Below are 26,791 nucleotides of genomic sequence, written 5' to 3'. Positions count from 1 at the left end.
CAGAGTAAGAGTAGCCAGAACTCCCAGGGTAAGGTAACTGGCAGACTGAGGGCTTTGGGAAGGAAGAACAGACTGAGCAGGTTCCATAAGAGGCTGTTGGAGGCAGCCAGGAGGAGCTCCCTGGGGACAGGTTGCTGCTCTCCTGTCTTCCAGGGGCCTTGCACGCTCCCTGCAGTAGCTGGTGCTGGCAGCGGGAGAACAGGCTGGCAGGACACATGGCCTGAAGCAATCTGGCAATCTGAGAGTGTCTCTTGGATATTTTTTTGCTTGTTAAAGTGCTTTTCTCAATATCCATGTGACTCTGGCGTCCCACCTCTTTCATTTCAAGTGACAGAGCTTCTCCATACAAACGCTCCGCAGTGGAAATGACCTCTTAGGAAAACGAGGAAAGAGTTGCTACGCCGTGCCCAAAAATGTTATAGAAACAAGGCAACAGCACAGGCATGTCTAAAGTAAAAGAAAACTATACCAATTCTTAAATTGTTTATTTGAAAATTGAACTTTTTTCCTGAAATGAGTGCAAAACTCTATCATACTAGAGCAGTCCTCAGTCCTAACCTAATGTGAAGTACATTGTGATCCATAAATGAAAATCAGTCCAGACTTGCAAAGTTCTGCTGTATTTTATGAAGTTCTTGGTTTTCTCAACATTTGGTAACAGTGAATGTCGGGGAGCAGTGTAAAAGATGCAGGAATTATCTCAAGTGAAGAGATTTGTGGGGCATGTTATTTGTCTTTTTCTGTTCTTTCATTGAGTTTAGAGCCTGTTTCAGGTTTCTCGTTATTATTTGATGATTCATTTCTAAAAATACATTCTCATCTATCAGCCTTTTATAATCTGTTAGCTGGAACTATTGCTCTATGTGATTAATTGCTGGAATTTGAATTATTTCACCTGGACATCCTACAACACATTTATTTTTCTTTCACCTGTGTATGAATATAATGTTCAGATTCAGATTTGCAGTAAAACTCTTTAAGAGTGTATAAGCGATATGAACAATTAGCCTGAAATACTTCTCAGGATCCTCTCGAGTTTGAGGATTAGTGCTCTTTATGAGCAGGCATTGCAGTAGCTGCTGTCTCACTGAGACGTCAGGTTTGGAATTATTTTTTCAGTGTTCTCCCCACAAAGAAGTTAATAATTTTCTTGAGACCGACACACAGACATGAATAATTTCTATACTCGCAGCCATGGAGTAACACATACCTTTTTTGATGCCAGGGAGAAATCAGAAAGAAAATTCGTCACTGTTTAGCATTTCTGTTTCTAACAGGCTTTTATTTGAGCCAACAAAAAGTGCTCCTTGTTTTCCATCATTGTCATTATGTAACATTTATCTGTATCTTCCTGGTAACGTCTAGTGCTTTTGCCACATAATTGCTTTCGAATTATAATAGGCCAACATTAAATATTTGACTTCTTAATACTTTTTACTTTCAGTAATGCTATCTTCCTGCTGCCTCGCACCCCCATTTCGATTCTGAATTAACAAGAAAGAAAATGCAAAATTGTTCCACACAAAGATAATTATCATAAAAATCTTTTATCCAAACCCCAGCCAAACACAGCAGACCCCTTATCACTGCAGGAATTTTGAGTAGGGCACTTGAACTCCTTTGAGATTCAAGTCTGGTAGATTAGCATGTAGATGCCACATAATTGTGTTCCCCTTGGTTTCTCTGAAAGCTATTAGGCACTGATTTATTTTTCTGCTACATTCCTGCTTTGTCCTGAGTGTTACTGATGGAACTTAAGATAGACACATATAACCATAGATTTGACAAACAAGACATAGAGAGCAGGCAGCAATTTTTTGTTACTGGATTTTTCTTTTCTTTTTATCCCCTTCTCCTCTGTAAGGTACTGAGGCAGGAACCTTCTTTTGAAGGGCAGTATTTTTATTTGTGGTGCTTGAAGAAGGAACAAAAACTTTAATGAGAACTTGTTTTGAAGGGTGATATTTTTTATTTTTGATGCTTAAGGAAAGAAAAAGAACTGTAATGAACCTAAAGTGTAAAAACTGGGTGTCTCGTATAAAGGCACAAAGCAGACACCAGGTCTTGTTAGTTCAGTTCTGAGCTTCCTTTGTTACTGGGGATTTTTTTTTGCAGGGTGATGACCTGGCCCTTGGTCTGCAGGTCAGTTCCTTTCCCTGCAGCAGTATTTATTGAGAAGTCTGATTTCTAATGTTCTGAAATTCAGAAAACAGAATGCAATGCTGGGTATTGATAGGAGATAACCAGCTGCTCTACCAGCCAGTCATTGCTTCCCCTGCTTAGCCTGTGTGAATATCAGAATAATATTTGCAGCCAGTGGTGACATGTGTAACATGTGACTACAGGCCTTTTGATCATATTTTTTCAGTCCTTTAAATCTTCTTTTCAAGAAACATTCCTTTTTCCAAATCCAGATATTCTGAAAAAAGCATTTCTTTTCCTATCTCTTCTATCATCCATCTCTTCTACCTACAAAAAAGCTGTTGCACTGGATAGTAGGAGAGGGACGTTGTTGTTACTGAAGCAGGAGCTGGACAAAACAGGGTTTTTTCAATTAACTGATGTGCAAGGGCTAGATCTATAAAATCTGTGCAGCACACAAGACATGCAAATGCAAAAAGACTCCATGTCTCATCTCAGCTGCCTTGTTTCTTCTGTTATTTCTTCCATTTCTTAATAAAGTCCGAAGGGGGCAGCTCCTCAGCTGGTGTAAGCGTGCCTGTGCCAGCCACTGCCGACTGAGGATCGCCTTACATTGTGTGTAGCGGTGTGAGGCCGGTAATTCTGCTCCGAGAACAAGGAGGACTGGAAGAAAATGACTTCTGTAACAGTTATTAGCGAGGTTATTAACGTATTTCATCTGTCTGTCTATCTACCTAAACTGTAATCTCAACGAACGGGCAAAAAAATGTTCTTGTTGATAACAACAGGTAGCAGAACATCAGGGTGGGAGCTGTAGGAGGGTGCCTCTGAGTCATCCATCTTCAGCCGGGTATGCAATAAATTATTCTCTGAGGCTCATTTGCCAAACTCCGAGTGGATTTCTGGTTCCTAGAGGATACTCTGGGTAAAATAAGATGTGGTTAATCGTATACATCTCAGTCTGGGATAGGAAAAACCTTGTATGGATTTGGGAAGTCATTTTAATGTATTTTCTTGAGTCAAAAAAGAAAAACGAATAAATGTTTTTCCCTTCCAAGCTTACAATTTTGGGGAATTGCCACGGTTTTTGTCAGTGAGATGCTGAGTTTTGTAGAAGCTTCTCAAGAGGTGAAGCCATCTGGGAAACTCCGGTCCAGAGGGCTTTCAGTCTCTTCTACAAAAAAGAAGCCTTGTCGCATTTAGCCATCAGTGTGTTTAGAGGAGAGCAGGGAGGAGAACTACCAGGTTTGCCGGGTGAGTTCTGAGGCAGAGGATCACTCTGCCAGGCTGCCCCCTGAGAGGCTTTGTCCCGCTCCCTGCAGCACAGCCGGCTGTACAGGGCGATGAACTGCTGCCCCACGTGCGTCGCTGGGAGCCTGAGCAGAACAAAAGTGCCGTGGTGTTTGGCAGCACCGGGGGCACTTCAGAGTGCAGGCTGACGTCTGAGGCTACAAAACCCCGGCGCTGAAGCAGCTGAGCGCTCGTCTCGGTGTGCGTGAGAGCTAACGTGAGTGCTTTAAGCACTGAGAGATGGCGCAGCGAGGCTACGTCCTCAGCCCGTGCAGTGCGTGTTTGGGCACTTGATGTTTCGTGCCCGGCTCTTCTCACCTGGGCTTTGGATGGGTCACGAGTGAGAAGTGCAGCACGCCTCAGCCCCTCCCGTGCCCCCGCACCGAGCCTGCCCCTGCCAGGGACTTTGTCAGGCCATAAACCCAGGTGAAATCTTAAATTTTGCTAGCTAACATCATGCGCTCCGTGCTGTTGTTAGAAGTAAAACGCAGTAACAGACCTTAATGTGATACTGCAGTTCCTTTTTTCTTTCCCTTTTTGTATTTTCATAAAAAGCAGTTTGGATTATTTTAATGATAGGTAATGCACAGTCTCTCAATAGTGCTAGGTAGTTTATTATGTCCTAATTTCCAGGTTTTCTTCCCCGGGGACCTAAAACACACGAGATGCATATTAGTGCTGTTCTACAAAATGCTAATAAACAGAATTTTTCTAAGGAGCAGAACAGGGGCTAATCCACTTCCCTGTGAGACTGCTGATACCAGTACAGGGTATATATATGATGTGTCAAAACTAGTTGGAATGGGAAAGACACCGGCATTTTCTTCCCTTAGGTTGGCTTTTTTAGTCAAACCTGTTCCCCCGACCCATCCCCAAAAAGGAAGATGTCGACCAGTTGCATTTTATTTCTTCTTGCATCCCTCTCTTTCAGGAAATGCTGTAGCACCTCTGCATTTGGGTTATTCTCTGCATAAGCTGGGTTTAGCAGCACGAGACGTGCTGCTCGGATAAGCAGCAGGGCACAGCTGATCGTGTCTCAGCGATATTTTCTCTTTTAGCTCTTTGGCTCGTTCCAGCCCGCGGCCACGCTGATACTTTCCATGTAGGTGCGACCTCGGGGGTTTTGTCTGCCCACGCGGTTGTGCAGCAGCTGCGGGACCTCGCCGGTCGCTGTCAGCTCAGGAGCAAGTCACAGCCTGGGTGCAGACACTGAGGTGCAGGGGCACGGGGCAGAAACCACAGCCCGGGCTGAGATACGCTGCAGGGAGAGGGGTGGAAAAGGAGACGGCCGCCGGAGCGCGGGCAGGGACGCGGCGGTCCCCGTGTGACGCTGCCCACGTTGGTGCTTGTGTCACGGTGTGAGCAGGATGGCAGTGGTTGTGTGAAAGCAGGAGCAGACGAGCGTGTTCAGTGCTTTAAACCGAGGGTTTGCTGGAAGGTGCTGGGTTTTGAAGCCAGCTGCAGACAGGTGAGTGGCCAAGAGGTGAGGGCGGCCCGGTGTCACCCTGCTGTCTGCTCCATCACCACCTCTCCTCCTGGCTTCACCTTGTAGGAAGCATATTGCCACTCTTCCCTCTGAAGCAATGCATTTTACAGGCTTTCCTTTTGAAAGTGAAGTAATCAGACAAAGAGAATAACGCTTGGTACGAAACAGAGCTCCAGAGAGCAGAGGAAGAGGGCAGAGGGACAGGGGAGCGCAGCACGAAGGGCCCAGTGGTCGCTGGAAGCTGCTGCTTCGAGCTGGCTGCAGGGTGGAGAAACCCCGAGCTGTCCCGACTCCCTCGCAGAGGTTGTTCTCCTGGAAAATTTACAGCTCTGAGCTGATTGTTTGACTTGGCACCATGGTCAGGATGCTGCCTTGTAAACTTAATAATAGCTGCCCTCTTTTTAATTTGTTTGACCTTGACTACAATAATTTATTATGTGCATTAGAACTTTTTTTTTTAAAAAAAGGAAAGAAAAAAAAAAAAAAAGAAGCCCAGCACAACAACAAAGACTTTGGCTCCCTTTCCTTCCCTCCGCAGTGCTCTGGTGCTGAACCCCTCCTGTCTGATGGCGCACCGGGCTCCTCGGCGGCGCGGGGCCAGCCGAGAGGACAGCGCTGGGAGGGCGTTCGCCGAGAGAGGAGCGTCCCCAGGTTGTGCTGGGGCTGGGATGTGCTGCTCCCAGCCCCGGCCCTGATCCCAGCGTGGTTCCTTTCTTTCCTGGCAGCCCCCGCTGAGGAGGAGCTCGCCGGTGCTTTCCGAAAGCCACCGCGCACGAGGGCTTGCTTTTAGTGCTTAAAGTGAAACCCTTCTGCCGTCACCGCCTGCCTTGGTTTCTCTGTCCTGTCACTTGCAGATCTCCTCTTTGTTTGTCTGTTTTTTTAGATGAGAATATTACATTTTCTTTACAAGCACAACATTGGGTAAAATAGCTGGAATCGTTTGAATGTCCTGGTCCTCGAGTCCAAATCCTCTGGTCTGTCTGTTTCAGAGGAGCACACGTTCCGCTGCGAGGACTGTGACGAGCTTTTTCAGTCAAAGCTGGACCTGCGGCGACACAAGAAGTACGCCTGCAACTCCGTCAGCTCCCTCTACGAGACTCTGAACGACGAGATCAAGCAGGAGGGCCTTGGCGATGGGCAGGTCTACGAGTGCAAAGACTGCGAGAGGATGTTCCCCAACAAATACAGGTACGGGCGCTCGCCAGGCGCAGCCTTTGGCACTGGTTCGTGGCAATGCGGAGTTCTGGGGCTCGCTTTGAGTGCCCTGAGACCTGCTGAGGGCTGGGACAGACTCATTGGTAGGCCTGGTCAGCATCTTTGCAGAACTCCTCCCACGTGATGTAGTTCTGAGGGAAACCAGCGGTAAGACATCCTGCCACTGTTTGCATGAAGAGCGTATTTTAAATATAATCCTTGGCCATTTGAGATCAGTGGGTATAAAGAGGCATTGCTGTACTGAGAGCTCTAACGGGATCACGAGCTCCTCCTTAATCTTAGAGCAGCAATTAAAAAAATTCTGCTCCAAGCACATATCAAGTATAGCTTTTTAAAGAGGAAAATGTTCTTGAAAATACTTCGTGTTTACCAAGCATTTTTGTAGTAGAACTGTGGAAAAAAAATATTCTCCATCTTTTTTTTTAATTTTATTTTATTTGCAATGATTATTAAAACAGAGATCTTCGAGATTTCTGATACATTTGCAATGTGGGACTCATTCAGTGTTAGGTGCCAAGTTTAAAAAAAAGTTGAGCTTTTATTTTTTATTATTTTAGGACTGTGGTTCTCTGCATCCCGAGCCTTTACCATCTAGGCTGTGTTTTCAAGGTTTTCTCCACAGCGTGTGAGGGCTCGGAATGTGTTCGTTTGCACAGTGTGCTGTCTTAATTCCTGTACTTTTTATGTTAATTTAGGAAATACCCTTTGGAGATTTATGTGTATTTGTCTCTTTGTAATGTTTGTGCATTTCCTGGTTCCTCTTGGGGGCCTAGAGTGGCAGCGAGTCCATTTTACAGGAGTTGAGAGAAGCAGGAGGATTTTAAGTCCCATTTTTCCCTTCATACTTGGTTTATCCCATGTGGGTAAGATGTTCAGAGTCTGCTGGTGAAGCTCATGCCAGGTATTCAGACGATGTGGCTTGGTTAAGGTCCCAGTATCCCTCGATTTCTTGGGAGCAGTGTGATCAGAAAGACCTTGCCTCAGTTGAAGACTTGACTCCCCTTGGGACATCTCTCCATTGCAAGCATTCCTGGCAGCGTAGCAGAGGCTTTTAAGTGTCGGTAGGTAAAAGGGACGAACAAATGACTTGTTCAGTCAGATGGAATACCTGTGGAAGGGCCAGGAACAGAACACCAGCTTCTTTTTTAAGCAAATAATACAAAGCAACTTTTTTTCAGCAGGGAAGGATAGGGTCAGCAACATCACCGGTCTGTGTTCTGCACGCTGACGGATTTAGTGGGGCTGGAGAGAATTTCCACATCCATCCCTCCCCCATCAATCTGCTGCATTTTATGTACTGAAAAGCCCACTAAAACACAGAATAAATCCAGTCAGCATACCTAGATGGTCTTATAATTTTTCAGAAGTTAATACAGATCAAATCAAGAGTGCCACTGGGGAACTGAAATTGAGCATTTAGCAGCTGACTAAATAAATAAATGTTTTGCTAATCCCAGTAGGTACTTGCTTCTAAACAGCATATTAGTTTGTCCATATTTGCTCTAAATAAACTCATAAATCACAGTTAACAGGAACATATTTTTATATATGTATATGAAAAGTATATATTTCTTTGTACGTGTAAAAAATTTCATAGTGTTAAGAACACCATTTTTTTAGCAAAAATGAATATTGCTTCTTTAAAATGAGTGGATTGTCAGTTTACAAGGGGCACGTTCATGAATATTTACTATCACAACTTGAAAGAGGAGGAGGTTCTTCAGGGAGTAGCAGGATGCCTGCTGCTTGCATTGGTGCTCGGGAAGAGGCAGAGGCAGGGCTGCGGTGGAGGGGCAGCGCAGCGAGCGCCGCGTTCCCCTGCTGTGGCCCGCGTCCAGCAGCCGGTTGGGTTTGCCATCGTCCTCCTGGTCCGAGGGAGGCTGCCAGTTGGCAGAAGCTGAAATTGCCGAGTTAAGTAATAAAAGATGTCTGACGTTTCGAAGTGAAATGTGTTTGCACCCTATCGTGTTTCTTTCCAACGCTAAGTTGCCGTGTTCCGGGAAGCTGTGGGCTTTGTGCCCACGAAAACGGCAACGCGATAGCCTCAGCAGCAGCAGCTAATATCTTGTCTTTCCCTGTGGGGATGCCATAGAAATCTTGGTCACAAAGTGCTCATTTTTCCTGTCGGGACCCCGTGGGGTCAGGTCTGGTTTTACCTTCCCTCCCCCCCTTCTAAATGGACTCAGGTATTTAGTAAGAGAAGTCACAAAACCCAGCAGCATTTTGAGGCGGCGAGGGCAGCTTCCATCTGTGAAATAAATGCCAGAAATGTGCCTGCGGCCGCACCTTCCATTGTTGCTGTGCTGCTTGCCTGCTTTCTAACAGGGGGTCGTGCGTGGGGGCCATAGTCCATCCTGGCCCCACACCACGAGCCCTGGCCTGTTTCTCTGTTGTCCCCATCAGTCGTGGCTCATTTCACACCCCCTCGGTGCCACGGACAGGGTGTGTGGTGGCGCGGGCCTGGCTCAGCAGGCCCCGGGCCCCTTTCCCCCTTTCTCTTTTGCAGCCTGGAGCAGCACATGGTGATCCACACCGAGGAGCGGGAGTACAAGTGCGACCAGTGCCCGAAGGCCTTCAACTGGAAATCCAACCTGATTCGTCACCAGATGTCTCACGACAGCGGGAAGCGGTTTGAATGTGAAAACTGTGTCAAGGTACGGCGCCGAACGCGGCAACCGCAGGCAGCTCTGGGGAAAGAGGGCGCTGGGGCCGTGTGCTGCTGCTCGGGCCAGCTCCCATTGTACCAGTAACGGCCCCGGTCTTCTCCCTCCAGCTTTGTTTCCGCTCCCTGAAGGTGTTTTCTCTTTCAGGTGTTTACCGACCCAAGCAACCTCCAGCGGCACATCCGTTCCCAGCACGTTGGCGCGCGAGCCCATGCCTGCCCCGACTGCGGCAAAACCTTTGCCACCTCGTCTGGCCTCAAACAACACAAGCACATTCACAGTACTGTCAAACCTTTCATATGTAAGTTGTCACGGCCATCACGGAGTTCTGGCTCTTGCTATAATTGCACGTATCCTGCGGGGCCCCCCAGTACTAGCTGTCCCTCTGTGAGCAGCCGCTGTAATTTTATAGGTCAGAGCACAAGATGAAATTCCGCAGCAATTTTTTTTTTTTTTTTGCATGCTCCCTGTTTTTTTAGTAAACATTCATGGCAGTTTTTGACTTTCTTGACAAGTTAAAAGCTGAGTCTCTCAGCAGTCCCAGTGATGCCATTTTCTCATATCTTTTCTTTCTTCTTTTTTCCCTTAATAATTTTTGAATGTTCATGTTGGTGACATAAATAAATAGCTGGCACAGCCTGATCGAAGTGTTTTTCAGGGGTGCCTCAAATCCTCTAGCTGTGCAACAGAATTTGGAGTAGTCACGGAGACGAGAAGAAGGTGTTTTTTAAAAAGAGATTTTTTTCCTCTTTATTTACTGCATGTTTCATCTAGATAGTACTTGGAAGGCAAATAAATAGCAGATTAACTGTGTCCTTAGTGCTCGCTTTAGTGCAATATTTCCAAAAGAGCGTTTTCCCTCAAGAGCCATTCATCTCCTTTCTTGTCATTTTTGGGGGTTGTATATTTCTTTAATTGACACAGCACCTATTGGATTTTGATAACTGTGCAGAAAAGTGGATTGTGTCACAACAAAGCTATAGAAACTTTAGGGACTACTTCCTGACACTCTTCAGAAAGTGTCATTAAAGCACAGAGCAGGATCTGGGTTTGATTCCAGGCTTTGATGTTATGGTAGGGAAGCCACTGAACCCCCTTTTGCCTTTTTCCCTATTGGTATAATGGGAACAGCATGCAGGGGTATCCTGAGAGACTCGTTTCATTAATGTGTTCTGAGATAATCAGATGGGTGTCAGCAGAGGAAGAAAAAATACTCGTATTGCTCATTTTGATGCAATCTTTCATTTGATGACGGGCACATGAAAGAGATAATTTGAATCTCATAGTATTGCTGCAGTGAGATGAATGATTTCTTCTCATAATCTCCTCACTCTCACCTCATAAGAATTAGGGAGTTGTCAGTCTAAATCAGTGTGTAAAACAACTGAGACTGATTCTGCTTAGTTCAGATGTACCAGGTGGAGTCACATGCGTTAATATGGAACCCATTAGCAATTTTAGGGGAGCCGTGAGGCAGGATTCCCTGGAAAGGTTTTCTTTCCTGTTCAGTGGGGAAAAAAAAAAAAAAAAAAAGTGGTTGTTTTTTTTGTTGTTGTTTTCCCCACAATATTATACCTGGCTTTAAAAAAAAAAAAAAGCAAAAAAAAAAAAAAAAACTTTATAACTGCAAAATGCAGAACAGCAGGCAGGGGCATTACATGCACAGTGACTAAATCATTATGTAATTGGGGATTTCAACTTTTTTTTTTCCAGTTTTCCTTATTTTAGAATGATGATGTGAGCTCTTATACCTGTAACACTTTTATTCAGGGAAATTTGTGCAATATTGTGTATATGAGGAGGCTATAGCAACTCTTCCTGGGGTGGAAAATGGAAATAAGGAGCCAAATTCTCTTTGAAAATGTAGCTTTTGTTATCTTTCTTTTCTTTTTTTTTTCTTTTTTTTTTTTTTTACAACAAAAATAACGCAAGCAGCACGAGCACAGCATTGAGCCAGTGAAAACTGACAGAAAGTGCACTCGGTGGTGATACCATCTGCTTAGGCAGATTAACCATTTATTATAAACTTGTGTGTATCTTCCAAACCACAATATAACATCTCTTGGCACATGTCAAGGGAGACGGTTAAAATTAGAAAGGGGTAATTTTGTTCTGGAAAGAAAAATATACAAACTTATTTTAAATAAATCCACCCAAATGTGACATTTCTTCTGAAATTATCAGTAATTCGAGAGGGAGCTCACACAAGGTGTCCTTACCCACGGAAGCCTTTGCACAAACCTGTTCATTTGAGTGTGCACAGTCCCTCCCACAACCCTAAGGAGGGTGGCTTTGCACAGACAAGCAGGTTAAGAAAAATACCCAGTCTGGAATTAAAGTCAAGCATTTAAAGTAGAGTCAAGGCAGAGACACAGCAATGCAGCCGGGTGCCTGACTTTAGCCGGACAGTGCTTGTGGGGGGACAGCACTTCTCATGGATCTCATGGATCTGAGGCTGTCGGGCAGCAAGTGCGTCTCCTGCAAGGACAAGGGACAGGGACAGCTCTGAGGGAACAGGGCTGTGGGACTGCAGAGTTACGCAGGTGCTGGCAGATCCCTCTGCTTACATTTCTCTAGAGTCAGAGGCTGTTGTATCCAACAGATCCTCAGTTTTAAGGAAAATAAATGGAGAAGTGTTTCCTTTCAGTTCTCTGTTTAGATTAGTTTTTAAGAAAATATTTTAAAATAAAGTTTAAAAAAATAAAAATACAAAAGCCCTTTCCTTGAAAGTCTAAGGGATAGCTTGAACAGAATCATTTAAAAAGCTGTTGCTTCAATACTGGAATTTGTCTGAGTTTAAAAAAAAAAAAAAAACTTTGAGGAATTTTTAGTTCTCCTTCTGTTTGTGCTTCCTCTGCAGCTCCTTGCTGTATCAAGGCCCAAAGCAAGAAGGCCAAAATACTCTGAGTTCACATTAAATTTCTATTGCAGTCAGAAGCCAGACGCAGCAGGCCCTTCAGTGACAATCCACTGAATTTTGCGATGCTCATTTCAACTGAAATGGCAAATTTGTCCAATTTTAGTAATCCCTGCTTTGTATTTTACTGAAAGGGTCTTCCCTTATATTATCAGAGCTGCCAGTGATATATTTTGACTGTCTTTTGATATTCAAATCTTGATGTAAATCCGAACGATTTAGAAAACAAACTGGAGGGAAAATGAAGCTTGCGTGTACCTATCAGTAAAAGCTGGGAGGAAGGAAGGATGGATGGATGGACAGGCTGCTTTTCTCTGGGTTGGAGGGCTGGGTGTTGGGAGACTCGGATTCAGGTCCTTGCCTGCCCGACCCTGAGCAATGCGCTTTCCCTCTCTTTGTCTCAGTTTCCATGTTTACAAAGTGGTGATAACAGCAGCTCTCCTGTGAAAGAAGCATGTTAATTCACCGAGAAGTAGGATTTATTCCTATGTTGAAAGAGGCACTAGATAATAAAAAGCTACAGTGTTTTGGTATATAGGAAAAAGTTTGGGTGTTGTTTTTCTTTTTTTTTTTTTTTTTCATACTTTGTTCCTTTCACACCAACAAAGTCTGTAGGTGAAAGGGGTTGTAAAAATTCACATTGTGACAGCTCTGTGTGTGCAGGTCATTGAAGAGAACGGAGATGTAGAATTAACTTGGCATTGCTGGAGTGTCCTGCTAATTCAGCGAGTACAGCATCCACCCCACTTCTAGCTGAACTGAGCTCTGGCTGGCCAAGTATTTATAGAACATCCCCATGGAGTGGTTACTTACTATTAATGGCATTAAAGAAAGGGTAGATTTGATTAAACGAGGCAAAGTTCTTCCCCTGCAGCCTTCAGTACTTCCTGCCATGCCAAGACTGGAGGGAAGGCAGGCTACAGTCCTTCGTCGACCTTTAAGGAGGGAGATCGCTTTTCCCACATCCTTGCAAGCTAGAGAGACCAGATGGGCTCATTGGCCTCATTTTGTACAGGGGGAGCTGAAGCACAAAGAAACTTTGTGCCTAAAGGCATGTGGGGAAGCCTCAGCTGAAGACATTTGAAGCTGGGTTTCTAGAGATCCAGTCCAGCAGCATGCAGCTTGCTGTTTATCTCCTCTGCCTCCAGGGAATCAGGATTTTAGGGGCAGGGTGAGAGGGGTGTGGGACGCTGATGAAGCTCCGAGTGAATTCCATGCAATTTCCTGTTAATTTCATATTGCTTTTGTTTTTGGTTTCTGTTGATGCTTTAGGTGAGGTCTGTCACAAATCCTACACGCAGTTCTCCAACCTCTGCCGTCACAAGCGGATGCACGCGGACTGTCGCACCCAGATCAAATGCAAGGACTGTGGCCAAATGTTCAGCACTACCTCCTCTCTCAACAAACACCGGCGCTTCTGCGAGGGCAAGAACCATTACAACCCGGGGGGAATCTTTGCCCCAGGCCTCCCCTTAACGCCCACTTCCATGATGGACAAGTCCAAGCCCTCTCCCAACCTCAACCACGCCAGCCTGGGGTTTAATGATTATTTTCCATCCCGACCCCACCCAGGGGGTCTTCCATTCTCACCTGCCCCCCCAGCGTTTCCTGCCCTCACTCCAGGATTCCCCGGGATTTTCCCACCGTCTCTGTACCCCAGGCCCCCCTTGTTACCACCCACACAACTGCTCAAAAGTCCCCTCAACCACACTCAAGACGCAAAGCTTCCGAGCCCCCTTGGGAACCCGGCACTTCCTCTGATTTCTGCAGTAAGCAACAGCAATCAGGCCACTTCGGGAGAGGAGAAATGTGAAAGCAGCCTGGAAAACTCCTACCTGGAGAAGCTAAAAGCCAGGAACAGCGACATGTCCGACGGCAGTGACTTCGAGGATGTGAACACAACCACGGGCACAGACCTGGACACCACCACTGGCACCGGCTCTGACCTGGACAGCGACGCAGAGAGCGACAGGGACAAAACGAAAGATAAGAGCAAACAAATCGAGAGCAAACCAGACTTTGTCAGCAGCTCTGTGTCGGCAAGCTCCACCAACAATACCAGCGAGATCCCTCTCTTCTATTCTCAGCATTCCTTCTTTCCTCCCCCCGAAGAGCACCTGCTGCCCACCACAGGAGCAGCCAATGACTCTATTAAAGCCATCGCCTCCATTGCAGAGAAATATTTTGGGCCTGGCTTTATGGGGATGCAGGAGAAAAAGATGGGTTCACTCCCGTATCATTCCATGTTTCCGTTTCAGTTCCTCCCCAATTTCCCCCATTCCCTCTACCCTTTCACGGAGCGGACCCTCAATCACAACTTGCTGGTCAAGGCAGAACCAAAGTCACCCCGGGACCTCCACAAGGTGGGCAGCACCAGCTCGGAGTCGCCCTTCGATCTCACCACAAAGCCAAAAGAGATAAAGCCAATCCTGCCACCACCTAAGGTCCTGCCGGCCCCATCCTCAGGGGAAGAACAGCCACTGGATCTGAGCATTGGCAACCGCATCCGAGCCAGTCAGAACGGAGGAAGAGAGCCACGCAAAAACCACATTTATGGGGAGAGGAAACTAATGGCAAGTGAAGTCTTACCCAAGATTTCCCAGTCTCAGCTGCCTCAGCAACCATCCCTGCATTATGCTAAGCCATCACCCTTTTTCATGGACCCCATATACAGGTATTAACATACCCTGCCTTAATTTTTTTTCCTCTAATGAGCTCATTTTCTAGCTGACATCACAACCTGAGGCAGATCTGGATGTAGGTTGTTCAGAAAGAGCAGTGAAAATCTGATAAAGCTGACAGTATTTCTCTGTCCTTTGTCACAGCACGTTGAATTTCCTGAATGACAAGGGCTGAATAATTGAAAGGAGTACTCATAATCAATATGTATAAAGAACACATCTTTATTTTGATAAAGAAGAAACTTGGCCTATTTAAGGACTCTCCCACGAGCCAACACTAAGATGGCACTTCTGCTGGGGAAATTCCAGAGGTTTGATTCGATAAGAATGCAGAGTTCAGATGCCTCAGAGCCCGGGCTCTCATGGCTTGGGAATGAGTCAGGAGCCCTGGGAGCCTGCAAATACAGCTCTCCCACTCACTTCTTTGATGGCCTTTTGTGAGCCACTTCACCTTTTTCTCTCCCCGCCCCCCTTTTTCTTTCTAATTCCTTGGAGTTATTCAGTTCTTAGGAACTGCTGTTGCAGACCCAGGCTTTTGAAACATTTTTTAGTCTGGAGTAACGAGTACTGAGTAAGTGCATGGTAGCACATTATCTAGATGTGTCCCAGAAACGTTTCTTGCACAATCACCTTTCTTAGAAGATATGCAGGGGTTTCCAGTTTCCCTGTGAGTGGATGTTTTTGAGGAAGGCAGGTTTGTTGTGTCACTCCTAGAATAAGTCGTACGTGGAAGGCTTGTGTAAGGCAGAGTAGATGAAGTTATCTAAGTGCCAGCTAAAATTCCAGAAAGAAAGAATTGAGAAGAAGCTGTAAAGGAAAGGTTTGGGTCTTCTGTTGTTGTAGGGCTGTTTATGGATTCTGTTTTCTAAAGTATAATTCTCTTGAGCTTTAAGGTGAGCATACCAGTGAGTTATATTGCCCCTGCAGGCACTGCCACTACCTTTGTTGTCTTCCTGCTGCTACCGAGACATCTTTGTCACATAGCAAACACCATTTGCTGGTTCTTAGCAAAGTCCAGCAAGAGGAGGTTTCCCAAACCAGTTTACTTTAGATATTAACATGGAATTAATGCTCTCTTAGGCTACATGAACTGCTTTATAACCACCCACTTCAGTACTCAGGTTTGGCCAGAGGGCTCCCCTGCTCAGTGCCTGCCCGCGTTAGTGGCTTGCTCTCGAGTTAAACATGAATATTGTGCTGCAGGGCTGTGCAGTGAGCCCAGGGGTAGCCCATAGTGCTGGGAAGCTAATGGCAGTGCTGCAGAAGCCGGTGCTTTCTAGCGCTGGAAAGACTCAGCGTCACCGCCGCGCGATTGTGTCAGCACCGGCACGGCTCGCCTGAGTGTTCAAAGGGCTGCGAGCAGCAACGGGTGGCGTGGCCTTCCCTGCTGGCTGGAAAAGCAAGCCAGGAGAACAGCACCTATGTCACTGCCTTGCTGCTATTGTATGCTTGATAACTGTGGGAAAAAATGATGTCAATGCCTAACGGGGCCAAGGAACTGTCAGCTGAGAGGAGGATTAGCGAGCCCTTGTTGCTTGCTATTAAGAAAGCGTCTCTCGCTTTGCCAGCGCTCTCAGGGTCGGTGCCGTGTTGGTTGCTTCCACGCTTGCCATCTGTGATGGAAACGCTGCATCACAACCTGGGACGTGCAGAGTATTCTGTCTGGGGCCCATCGTGGTCATCTCCTGCTGGAAAAATAAGTAATGATGCAAATAGTCCGCTATTTGTTTTTGTAAAAAGTACTTCTGTGCAAAAATAAATGGGATAGGGAGGTAAAAGCGGAGAGTGAGCTTCGGATTCTGCCACCTCTGGGCATTCTCAGTAGGAAAGTTAAAATAACATGGGCTGAAAAAGCAGTTGCCAATTAAAATAGCAGCCTCGGGAAAACCGTAAAGGTCCAGAAGACAGATGGAAGTGAAGGATGGGGGCATCATTTGTTGCATTCCATGGGATGCATGTAGTTTTAGTAATACATTAAAATAGAAAGGCAGTGGTGGAGTCGCTTGCGAATCAGACTTCTGATGTAATGAGCTAAACAGCAGAGCTTCCAAGTCCCAGCTTAAAAAATATGGAAATATTTTGTTTCTAAACTTCTCTTTATCAGACTCTCTCACATCATTTGGCTCCTTCATTTTTCTCCCAAAGGCCACTTAAATCCTTGACATTTTCTCCTGGTGATATAATTTAATGCAGCCAGACAGCCTGAAATCAGAGCAGTTTTTAGCTCGGCCTTGTTAAGGTAACGTTCTCAGGCAGCGGCTGGGCAGAGCAGCCTAATCCCCGAGTCACGGCACTGCTCAGCTCTGACGGGGCTGCCCTGTGCTCCTGGCATGTTCTCGCTGCTGGGAGATTGCTGGGAGATGGTGGGGCTGTGCGGATGCCATCACTTCTCCAAGGGCTTTGCGTCCCTGGTGCAGGTGGGGCCGGCTCATGGGGGTCCTAAGGGCGTCAGGGACAGCACAGCTCTGCTGGCAGGGTGTTGGGAGCTGCCTTTTGCTGCTGGGCCTCGTGTCAGGGAGAAACTTCCTACGTCTTGTTTTACAGGCTGCTGTTTTTCTGCAAACTCGTGCCCATCAAATCGCACACCTTCCCAAGCACAGTAATTACGGCTGCATTTCAAATCCAGCTCTTCTCTTTTCTTCTACCTAAGAGAAATTAAATGCAGATTAACTACAGTTCACTAAATAGCACTCTGCATGACTCTTCTTTTAAACTCTTTGGTAATTTGATCCACACACCAATCAGCTGAAACGCAGCAAAATAATTTGCTCTCATTTATGCTGGACTAATGTAGTTAAAATTACTCTTACTATTGGACTTCTGCTGGTTTAGCTGGGATGGACTCGGTTCCCGTAATTTAAAGATGCAGCTGCACTTACTGGAGCTGCTTTCAGACAACTTTCCCCCAGAGGACATTTCGGATTCTCTTTTTGGGTGATTCCACACCATGGTTTTCCTGCAGGCGGGATACTTTCAGAAAGCAAAGCCAGCATTTCAAACACCCGAGCCTAACTTTAGGGCTGTTCCTGCACGGTGAGGTGCTGGAGCGGGGAGGACATGAATGAACCGCAGCGACGTGGGAAGAGCTGGGGTTCCTGACTCACTTCTGACATCGCCCACCAGTTCCTAACTTTTTAAACTGTTGTCCACATACGCTTGCCAAATAATGCAAATTATATCTCAGCTGCAAGGGAGGAAATAAATATGAAACACCTAATGATTTCAGCACACATGGGGCTGCAGAGTCTGGCCCGGTGTTAACTCTTAAGATAAAGACAAACTCTCAAAGAGAATTTGTTTCTGTGCAGTGGCTGCCTGCTGTGGACTCCAGAGCTTCTCCCACTAAAACATTGCTTTTGCTCTAAGTGTGATTTTTTTCACACAGTGGCATATAAACCACTGTAGTAGAGCCGTTAGGTCTCATGTAGAAAGAGCAAAATGTTTTCTTTGTCATCAGTCTGGTGGCTGAAAAACACTGCCCAGAGCAGGAGATCAGTTTCATGTCCCTGCCAGTACCTTTTGCCAGTAACGTTTGGGTCATCGTTTGTAGTATTTGGTATAAGGGGGAGAGAGGCATTCATGTTGATCAGAGAATAGCCTCATCTATATAATTTAAACACCTCTGCAAATGACTTGGCTATTTCTTTCCTGCCTGTATCCCTGGAAGGTATGTAACCCTCTGTGTTGTTGTCCAGCAGGGTGGAGAAGCGGAAGGTGACGGACCCTGTGGGTGCCCTAAAGGAGAAGTACCTGCGACCCTCCCCGCTGCTATTCCACCCCCAGGTAAAAGCAGTAAAATTGTAACGCAGCGCAAGTCTCGTGCACCAGATTCTTTTCATCCAAGGGCCTGAATGGAAACTCCAGTATTTTCCACCAGTTACTTTTAAATACTTTTAATTGCATACCTAGTTTGAGGATGGTGGCAGTAATGTCTTGCTGTTGCTTTTGCATTAACAGAAGACCAGGGATAAGGTCTGGACAGCTCGTACAGGCTGCCAAACTTTCACATGCCAGAATGCCGACATAATTTTTTCATTGGAAACACCTGGTGCAGGCTTTTGCAGTAGTGCAAAGTGGAGAAAGACACTGAAGCATCTAGGCAGTAGCATTTTATACCTGCCCGACGCTCCCTTTACATCACTCAGAAAGTGTAAAAGTGGGGCGATGGTAATTGGAGTCCAGATCTACCTCCTGGGAAAGGTGGTGGTCAGCCCACGGTGCAGCCGTGCTGGGTCCTTAGTGCACAGAGACTGTTCATGAGACTCAACCCCAGTTCACCAAAAAAACCCTTATATTTTAAGTGGTAGCTAAACTGTCCAGTGGTGAGGGTGGTGTTACTCTTGCCCTTGCTTCCTAATGGTAACGGTTCTGCCACAAGCTACCCGATGGCCTCTCGGTGTGACAGTCACCACCATCCTCTGTCGCTCCTGCCATGAGCACTTAGTGGGAGCTGAGCTCTGTGCTCATTATTCTGCTCTCCTTTATATTCACATGCATTGTTCTTGTCTGATAATGTTTCCCACCTTAGATAAATAACTCGCAGGTTTGTGAAAGCTGGATCCTGGTTGTTTTCACAGCTAAACTTAGTTTCTTCATTGTTTTGCATCAGCCTCAGAGTTTGGTTAACAACTTCCCCTGATTTTTCCTTCATACAGGCTGGATAATGGTGACAGGCTGGCCAGGAACATCCTGTGTTTGTGTGAGTTAGAATAGTGGGGATATCTGCCTGTAAAGAATCTGATAGCAGGGAGGAGCTAGCGCAGCAAAGCAACCCAACAAGACGATGAGAAACGTGCAGACCCTGAGCAGGAGCAAGCATTGGGTGGAAGGTTATTAACATTGTTCACGAAATCCTGACCACGTCCTCTTCCCATGGCAATGAAAAGATGTGGAAGGTCTGGTTATCTCTAACAGCTTATCACGCAGAATAGCCTAAAATTTACAATCACTCGAGCCTGAAACTTCCTGATAACTAAATTTTAATGAAGGGCTTACTGTGTAAAGATCACTCCATCTCGACAGCGGCTGTTCCCCTATTTAATCACTTAGATTTTTCAAATACTGAAGGTGAATGAGGGCAGGTCATTTGTTCAAGAATACATGAGCTTTTTACGTAGCAGATCCCCATCCAATATTATCCTGGATGTTTTCCTAAAAAAACTCACATTTTCAGGGGCTCCTGCTTCTGTCTTCTTCGTTAGGACCAACATCCATCCACCAGACGAATTAGAGGCCCCTCTACATGTGTTTCTCTCACTCAAAGCCCACGTCTGGTCTAAGTCTCTCCTTCTGTGAATAATTCCCCAGATCTCAGAGAGGGCCCTGGGTGAGAGGTGATTAAGCCAAAAGCTGTGATAAAGATTGAGCGTTCAGAAGATGCATGCTCTCTTAAAATGAATTTCAGGCACCTTTTATTTCTTACCCGGTCGTTGACAGTAGTTCCTCTGCTATGATGTGAGTTATTCCTACATTGTCTATTTTAAATGAAACTCTGGACAACATAAATAAATGGTGTAACTTTTTGATAACTTAATGGAAAACCTTTTCTCACCTGTTAAGTTTCTTTTCTTCTCCCCTTCTTTTTTATTATAACCAGGCAGTTGTTCCCTAAATAGCAAAGTGCCTTTACCACTGGAGAGGCTATGGCCGGTGTTTAGAATTTTAAAATAAGCCTACGGCTATCAAGCCAGCAAACATCTCTGACTAAGTGCCTAAAGAACAGGGCACAACAAAAGATATCTCCAGGTACTCCAGCAAAGGGCTGAGTGGCATAGCTCTGAAAGATCCGGATAGCATTTTAACGTGATGGTTTTGTTACATGACTGGCAGCTGGGGCAGAGCTTTTGCTGTAAATGATCAAGTAACCTTTTCAAGTGGCTGGCGCTAAGTATTACTTACTATTTATCATGGGCTGGGAGCCTCCAACTAAGGGGCTGTGGATCTATTATCGAGAAATGGGTTTTACTACTCCTCTTTTTTACAGCTTATGAATGGTTGTCAGCCTTCCACAATGTATTCTTTGGTGATTAAGACAACTTTTTTTTATAGTCATACATTTTAAACAATATCTTGGCTCTCTTCTACCCCCCGAGCCCAGTTTAATAAAGTGTAAACGTGCAAAAGGTCAGCCCTTCCTGTACAATAGAGCATCTAGTTTTGATATATGGCTTCCTACTGCCTTCCGCTCGCTCGCTGTCTCCCCGCTCGCTGTCTGACTCCGTCCCGGCTCCCACTGCCCCTCGCTCCCTCTCCCGGTGATGTCAGCCACAGCCAGGAGGCAGCTTTATGGCTTGCTTGTTTGTTTTAGCCCTGCTTCAGCTGGGTATCTCCAAAGTGCTCTCGAGAGTGCACAGAACTGAGCGCTGGAGATGTTAGTGCAGCCCTCTGAGTTGCTTTCTTGGATTTGGATTTCCTGTTTTGCGTTAATGAAAGTAAAAATGCTTTTTTGTTGTTGCTTTTGTTTTGGGGTTATTTTTTTAGATGTCCTTTTCTTTCCACACAGACCGACTTTCTTCCCTTTTTTGCTTTCCCCTCCTGCCATTTCTCCAGGTTTTTCCCTTTCTCCCCATTTCTGGTTCAGTTTAATCCCCGTGTGTGTGAGATTGGGGCTCTGCTGAGTCACAGAAACTCGAGCTGGGAGGGGTGCACAGGAGCCCTGTGCTCGTGTCCCCTCTCCAGGCCTGTTTGCCTCCCGCTCCCCTGCAGACAGGTTTTGCTGTGCAGACTGTGGTCCTCCTAAGCACAGGTCATCCAGCTGCTGCTCACTTCTGTTTTACTTTGGCTGGCATTTCTTCTCCTGCCAGGAATTTGGCCATCCTTCCGTCACCTTTACTGACTTCTGAACCTTTCTTACCTGTAATTAACACGTTGGCCCCTTACCCACACAAGCTCTCCATGGACACCCTCGGTCCTGAGCCTGATCCTCCTCACACCGCTCCAGCTGCTGCCTCCTCCCTGAGGCTCCAGCCCCAGCTCTGTGGCCGGCAGTTCCCGTTCCCCTGCTCTCTCCCTCTGCACTTTGGCCAGGATCCTCCTGCCCCAAAGCTCCCTGTCCTCTCCCGCCTGGGGCCTCCTGCCTGCGTGCCCCATGCTCGCTGCTGCTCGCCCTCTGAGCCAGAGTGAGCCTGACGTGTGTGTGTGAGGAGTGAAAGCTCCTCGCTTCCCGAGGCTGCCTGGTTTGGGGGAGAAGAGGGGTTGGGCTGTGACTTCTGCGCTCAGCAGCTGACCACGCTGTCTGAATTTCGGTGTCATCCCTGGGGAAAGGGAAGCCGAGTGTATCCTGAGACAGTTTGTAATCTGACATGCTGAAGGTAAACACAAGCACGCTGCAGAAGGTTAAAAAGTTTTTTAATTTCTACAATCCGATGGTTACAGCCTGGCTTTGTCAGCTGTACCTTTTCTGAATCCTCTGAAGCCGATACACTGATCTCTCTTTCCTGGCTGGATTCAGTGACTCCGTTTCACGCTGTGCTGCTAGCTCCTGAGAATAAGAGCAAACATCAGCACCAGGCTCTGAGCACCATGCTAGTGCTAAAAGACATGTTTTATGCATCCGAGATTGTTCTTCCTGTGGATTTTAATGACACGAGGTCTTGCCTTGTACTTGCAGATGTCAGCCATAGAAACAATGACAGAGAAACTGGAGAGTTTCGCAGCCATGAAGGCAGACTCCGGCACTTCCCTGCAGCCCCTTCCTCATCACCCTTTCAACTTTCGATCTCCGCCGCCCACGCTCTCCGACCCCATCCTGCGCAAGGGCAAGGAGCGCTACACCTGCAGGTAAGGGCCTCGGCACCACCGCAGCAGCAGGAGCATTCTCCACGTGTGTCGAGGCACAGAGCAACATCACAGCAACATCATCGGGCACAGGGCAACTTCACATGGTCATCCGCACTGTCTGGGTACGGGTGGGCAGGAAAAACAAGAAGCAGCGGAATTAGAACAGAGCGTGCTGATGACTAATTCGCTCTGAAATAGCTTGTTTTGTCTGGTAGAAAATCAGCATCTTCTATTTTCTTTGTAATTTTTAATAACCTTGAGAGCAGATCTGGAGATTCTCAAGCAAACAGAGTTCTCCAAGCCAAGTCTCTTGTGTGTGGTAGCAAATGCCACAGTTTCCAGTGTAAATTCATTACAATCTCAGCTATGCAAGAAAAAAGTGGAACTTTAAAAACAGCGTGCAGTAAGCCTCTCTTTTCAGACACAACTTTATCCCCAGGAGTACTTACGTATCCATTGCAGCTATCAGAGCGTATCACCAAGGGAATAGAAACCTGTATCTGCTTACACAGCTTTACCTGCAAGTACCAGAGGTTCTTGTGATGGCTCCTGCTTCATTTTTCTTGGGGGCAGTAAGTGGGCACAGATTTTGCTTGATGCATCTCTTGTGTTCTACTGCCTCAAGAGCTCTGGGCTCAAATTTCAGTTGTGGATTCAGAAATGTGAGGCTTGTAGCTCCAATAGGGACTAAATTTATATTTAGATATACAGTAGCAAATTAACATTTGGATTTTCATGATTGATTAATGCTCCCATTAACTATTCATTTTAAGGACATTTGAAGGTGCTGAATGCCTCTGAAATTAAGAAAGTCTGCCCATATTTTCCTCCTACAACATTAAGCATCGGGCTTCACAGACACAGGACATAACCTTCCCTCCTGAGTATTTTATTTCCCAATTAATGTTTTTATTTATACCTCCCTTCCTTTTGAGTTTTCTCTGAATCAGATTTATTGTGGATCCCAGTTCATTCTCTTATTTTATTTTATGTTGCTGCATTTCCTTATTCTAAGCAGACTGTCAGAGTCCCAGCAGTATATCCTGATAACAGCAGTGCAATGCTGCAGCATTTATCTAGAAGTGAATGCTATGAATTCTGGGGATGACCAAGTAGATTCTGCATGATAAACAACTAAATAAGAATATAAAGGAGATCTGTAAAAATCTCAAGTGGTGGGCAGTCAGTGATTAACCACTCTGTCCTCATGCAGGAATGAGGTAGTATCAAATGAAGTTAGGAGTGACAGGCTCAAACAAGCCGGAGATTCTTTTGGACACAACACAATTCAGCAGAGGAGCTCACTGCTATAGGAAGCTGAGGATGTCAAAAGCATCTGTGCATTCATGAAGCTTTTAGAAAAATAGATGCAAGAAGTTCAGCAAAACTGTGTTGAGTGCAACTGCTCAACTTTAGGCTCAGAGGGATCTGCAAGTTCAGATTACTAGAAGCTGGGAGAATGTACTGGGGATTTGTCAGTGCATCCTTTCTTTGTTCTTATATGCTTCCCCAGGCCTCCAAGATAAGCCACTAAGTAAGTCAGAATTTGGGTCTGAACCAAGCCTTCCTATAATAGGCATTTGATTTATTTTTTTCCTGCCCTTCCCAGTGTTGCAGCATTATTGACTGCTGTTCTGTGTCTGGTGGAAATGGGTTCCACCAGTGTCTCAGCACCGTAAATGCTGTTATTCTGGGGTGGACGTCACGCTGTTAGTTCTTGCTTCCACATCTCCTGCCCTCAGAACATATGTGCCCAGAGTTATAAATGCACAAAGTAATTTTCTTATTTGGGGAACGGTATCAAAACAAGTGAGAGAGATAGCAACTGGTGATACAGTGTTTTTAATTTTGGTCTCATGTGGCAGAGCTTTCATGCACTGATGGTTACTTTGGCTTTCACTGTCTAGGTACTGTGGTAAGATCTTCCCACGCTCAGCAAATCTGACAAGACATCTGCGGACACACACTGGAGAACAGCCCTACAGGTGATGTTGTCCCCCAGATACTGCCCCTTTCCAAACACGCTCCTCATTCACCACTCTTTTTTTTTTTTTCCTTTCTGTAAAGTTGTGCCAACATAATGCTGCAGTCCTGTAGCATTACATATAGTGATTCATAGGATTGTATATTATGTGTACCAGCCAAAAATAATCGGGCTTGGCAGCTTGAAGATAGACACTTAACTTATATTTAGATGTATGCTGGCAAATGAGTGGTCTGATTTCCAGTGTTGTTTAACACTCACATTAACCATTCATCTCAAGGACAGCTGAAGGTGCTGAATGTCTCTGAAAATCAGGCTGTTTTGAAGGGCTTGCCAGTAAATTAACTGCTGGATCTAGCTAGATTTTTTTTTTTTTTTCTTTTCCTAATGCATGTCAGAGGTGCCTGGAGTAGTAGATCAAAAAAAAAAAGCCCTGTGGTATACGTGTTTTAAAATCTGAGTTAGGTAGTGTTCCAACTTAAGTGGCAAAGTTTAAAAAGAGTGATCAGAGGGTGGGAATTCAGACACTGTTTGATTTAGTTAGGTGTCTAAGGTAGAAGCCTGTACTATTTTCTTCTAGTTATGAACATAAAAGTCTGATTTTACACTGCAGTTTGGGTTGTGTATAGACAAAAGGGCACGTAGAGGCACATTTATAGAAAATCAAGGCAGTGCATTCCAGCCTGGGCATTGGACTCTCCTAAAGGGACTCCTGTTTAAGCGAGTCTTTTAGATTTCAATAAACCTCACGAGCAAATATATGTAAGTATGTGTGAGTATATATATGAAGGATCATTTGTCATGGAATATTTTTGCCCAATATTTTCTCTTAGTGTTTTGCAGTCAGTTTCAAAAAAACTTTGGCCAAAAATATGCTTAGGTTCATTTCTTTTTAGAATAGTATATGAGCAAACCTGAATGAATGATGAATAGAGAGCTCACTGAAAATCAAGCATTGTGTTTTCCATAACATGAGTAAGTGTTTTGCATGTTGTCAAACAGTAGTAACAATTCGAACAATTTCATTTTTGGTAGCTAATGTTATGGTATTTCCATACACAGTCATAAGTTCACAACAAAGCTAATGTAACAGTTATTATATAAAGAGAAACAAACAAATTTATGAGCAGCAAAAGGCCATCTGGTCAAATATATCAAATTTTTATGCTTAGTTTAACTTAAGAAGCCACTTTCTCCCACATTGTAATCCCAGGTACATACAGAGTCAATTTTTTTTTTCTTCCATATGGAGTCATACAGAATTCTGAGTGTAGACATTAGGTAAATTAAAAATAATAAAAAAAAACCTCTCCGAAGCAGACATATATTTTGGAACCATTCCCTGGTCTTCTGATTTTTCAGTTGCGTTATTTGATATGCCTTGAATGAATGCTGTGTATTCACCATACACCCCTGTCTGAGTAGAATGCTCACTCCCAATTATTCAGAGATTGTTAGTCCAGTTTTCTTCCAAAAAAGGAGACTTGCAACTTAACAAAGGTTAGGAAAATACAGATTTATTTGATCTGGTCTTCTCCCAGAAAATGGCCCGTGTGTTTTTTTTTGCAATAGAGGTTTGACTTCTGGACAATGTTGCATTATAATAGCACTCCTGAGAGTTAGTGCTACATTTACAGAAGAGCTTAATTGTCATTGATTTTCTTTTGCTCTCAGAGAACCGAGATTTTAACTTTAGCAGCAGTAATTGTTTTGAGAGCTTGTTTTCAAAGTGTCAACTTTATGCAGGTAAAAGCAGGTTGCTGATTTTTCAGTGTTTTATTGATGTCTTGCTTATAACTTTTCATTTGATTGTTTAAAAGTGTTGTGTTTTGTTGTTTTTTTTGTGTTGACTCCGTCAGTGTTGGAGTTTGTTAAAATATAAATTAAAATGTTCATAAAACTACTACACACTGACCAAATGTCCACATATAGATTAAGAAACATTCAGGGCAGAAAATCAGATGCTTTGTTTTTTGATTTCTGATTGTCACTGATAAGTGGTGTGGCTTTTACAAAGTCATTTGAAGTCACTAGCTGTCTATTTAATTAGGCATAAGGTAGGAATAAATAGTAAGTGAGCAATATGAAGGTCAATTAATTCGTATTGAAAAGGGAAAATGCTACATGTTTTTGGAGAGAGAAATAACTGCTAAGGCACTGTGCTTTCTAAAAATGAGTGATTTGAAATGGCTTAAAGGCAACATGCTATACCATAGAATTAGACACAATTCCTTCCATTTTTCTATAAAATTCAAAAGTATGTACTGCAAAACCCAATGGTAAAAAGGACTATGAAGCTTAGAACTGCGTCTTTCAGAGAAATGCAAACTAACTCGGGCTTGTTGTGAGATCATGTCAGACTTACGTGGCAGCTCAAGTTGTGCAGAGCAGGAGCTTGTTGTCCTTCCGAGGTTACAAAGCAAAATGCAGGCAAGGCAATTTTTAATGAAGCTCCTTATGCTTGGCACACATGAACATAAGGGCATACTGTAGCTGTGAGTTTGCTTCTTGTTTTTGTTTTCATGCCTGGAATCACAGAATCACACAAACTACATAAATCTTGGACTGAGAACAACTAAGAGCTACTCGATGCAGAAAGGCTTTTTTTTTCTTCTTCTTTCAAATGTCCATTCC

The 26,791-nt window shown here is 44.9% G+C and overlaps 1 protein-coding gene across 3 annotated transcripts in view; it reads left to right on the top strand.

The window, feature by feature from the left end:
* PRDM16 (PR/SET domain 16) overlaps positions 1-26,791 on the top strand; it is a 280,477-nt gene that overhangs the window by 241,522 nt on the left and 12,164 nt on the right. For 2 of the 3 annotated variants that reach the window (XM_032201332.1, XM_032201330.1), the window contains exons 6-12: positions 5,908-6,106; positions 8,640-8,787; positions 8,944-9,097; positions 12,986-14,387; positions 18,090-18,177; positions 22,004-22,173; positions 24,081-24,158. In XM_032201332.1, coding sequence (XP_032057223.1) covers positions 5,908-6,106; positions 8,640-8,787; positions 8,944-9,097; positions 12,986-14,387; positions 18,090-18,177; positions 22,004-22,173; positions 24,081-24,158 — 2,239 coding nt within the window. The remainder of the gene's footprint in view (positions 1-5,907; positions 6,107-8,639; positions 8,788-8,943; positions 9,098-12,985; positions 14,388-18,089; positions 18,178-22,003; positions 22,174-24,080; positions 24,159-26,791) is intronic. The other variant, XM_032201331.1, reaches the window with a different exon arrangement.

This window comes from Aythya fuligula, chromosome 21 (assembly GCF_009819795.1).
Source record: "Aythya fuligula isolate bAytFul2 chromosome 21, bAytFul2.pri, whole genome shotgun sequence".
Taxonomy (NCBI): Eukaryota; Metazoa; Chordata; class Aves; order Anseriformes; family Anatidae; genus Aythya; species Aythya fuligula.
Note: the sequence above shows the minus strand (reverse complement) of the source record. Positions and strands in the feature narration are given on the sequence as shown.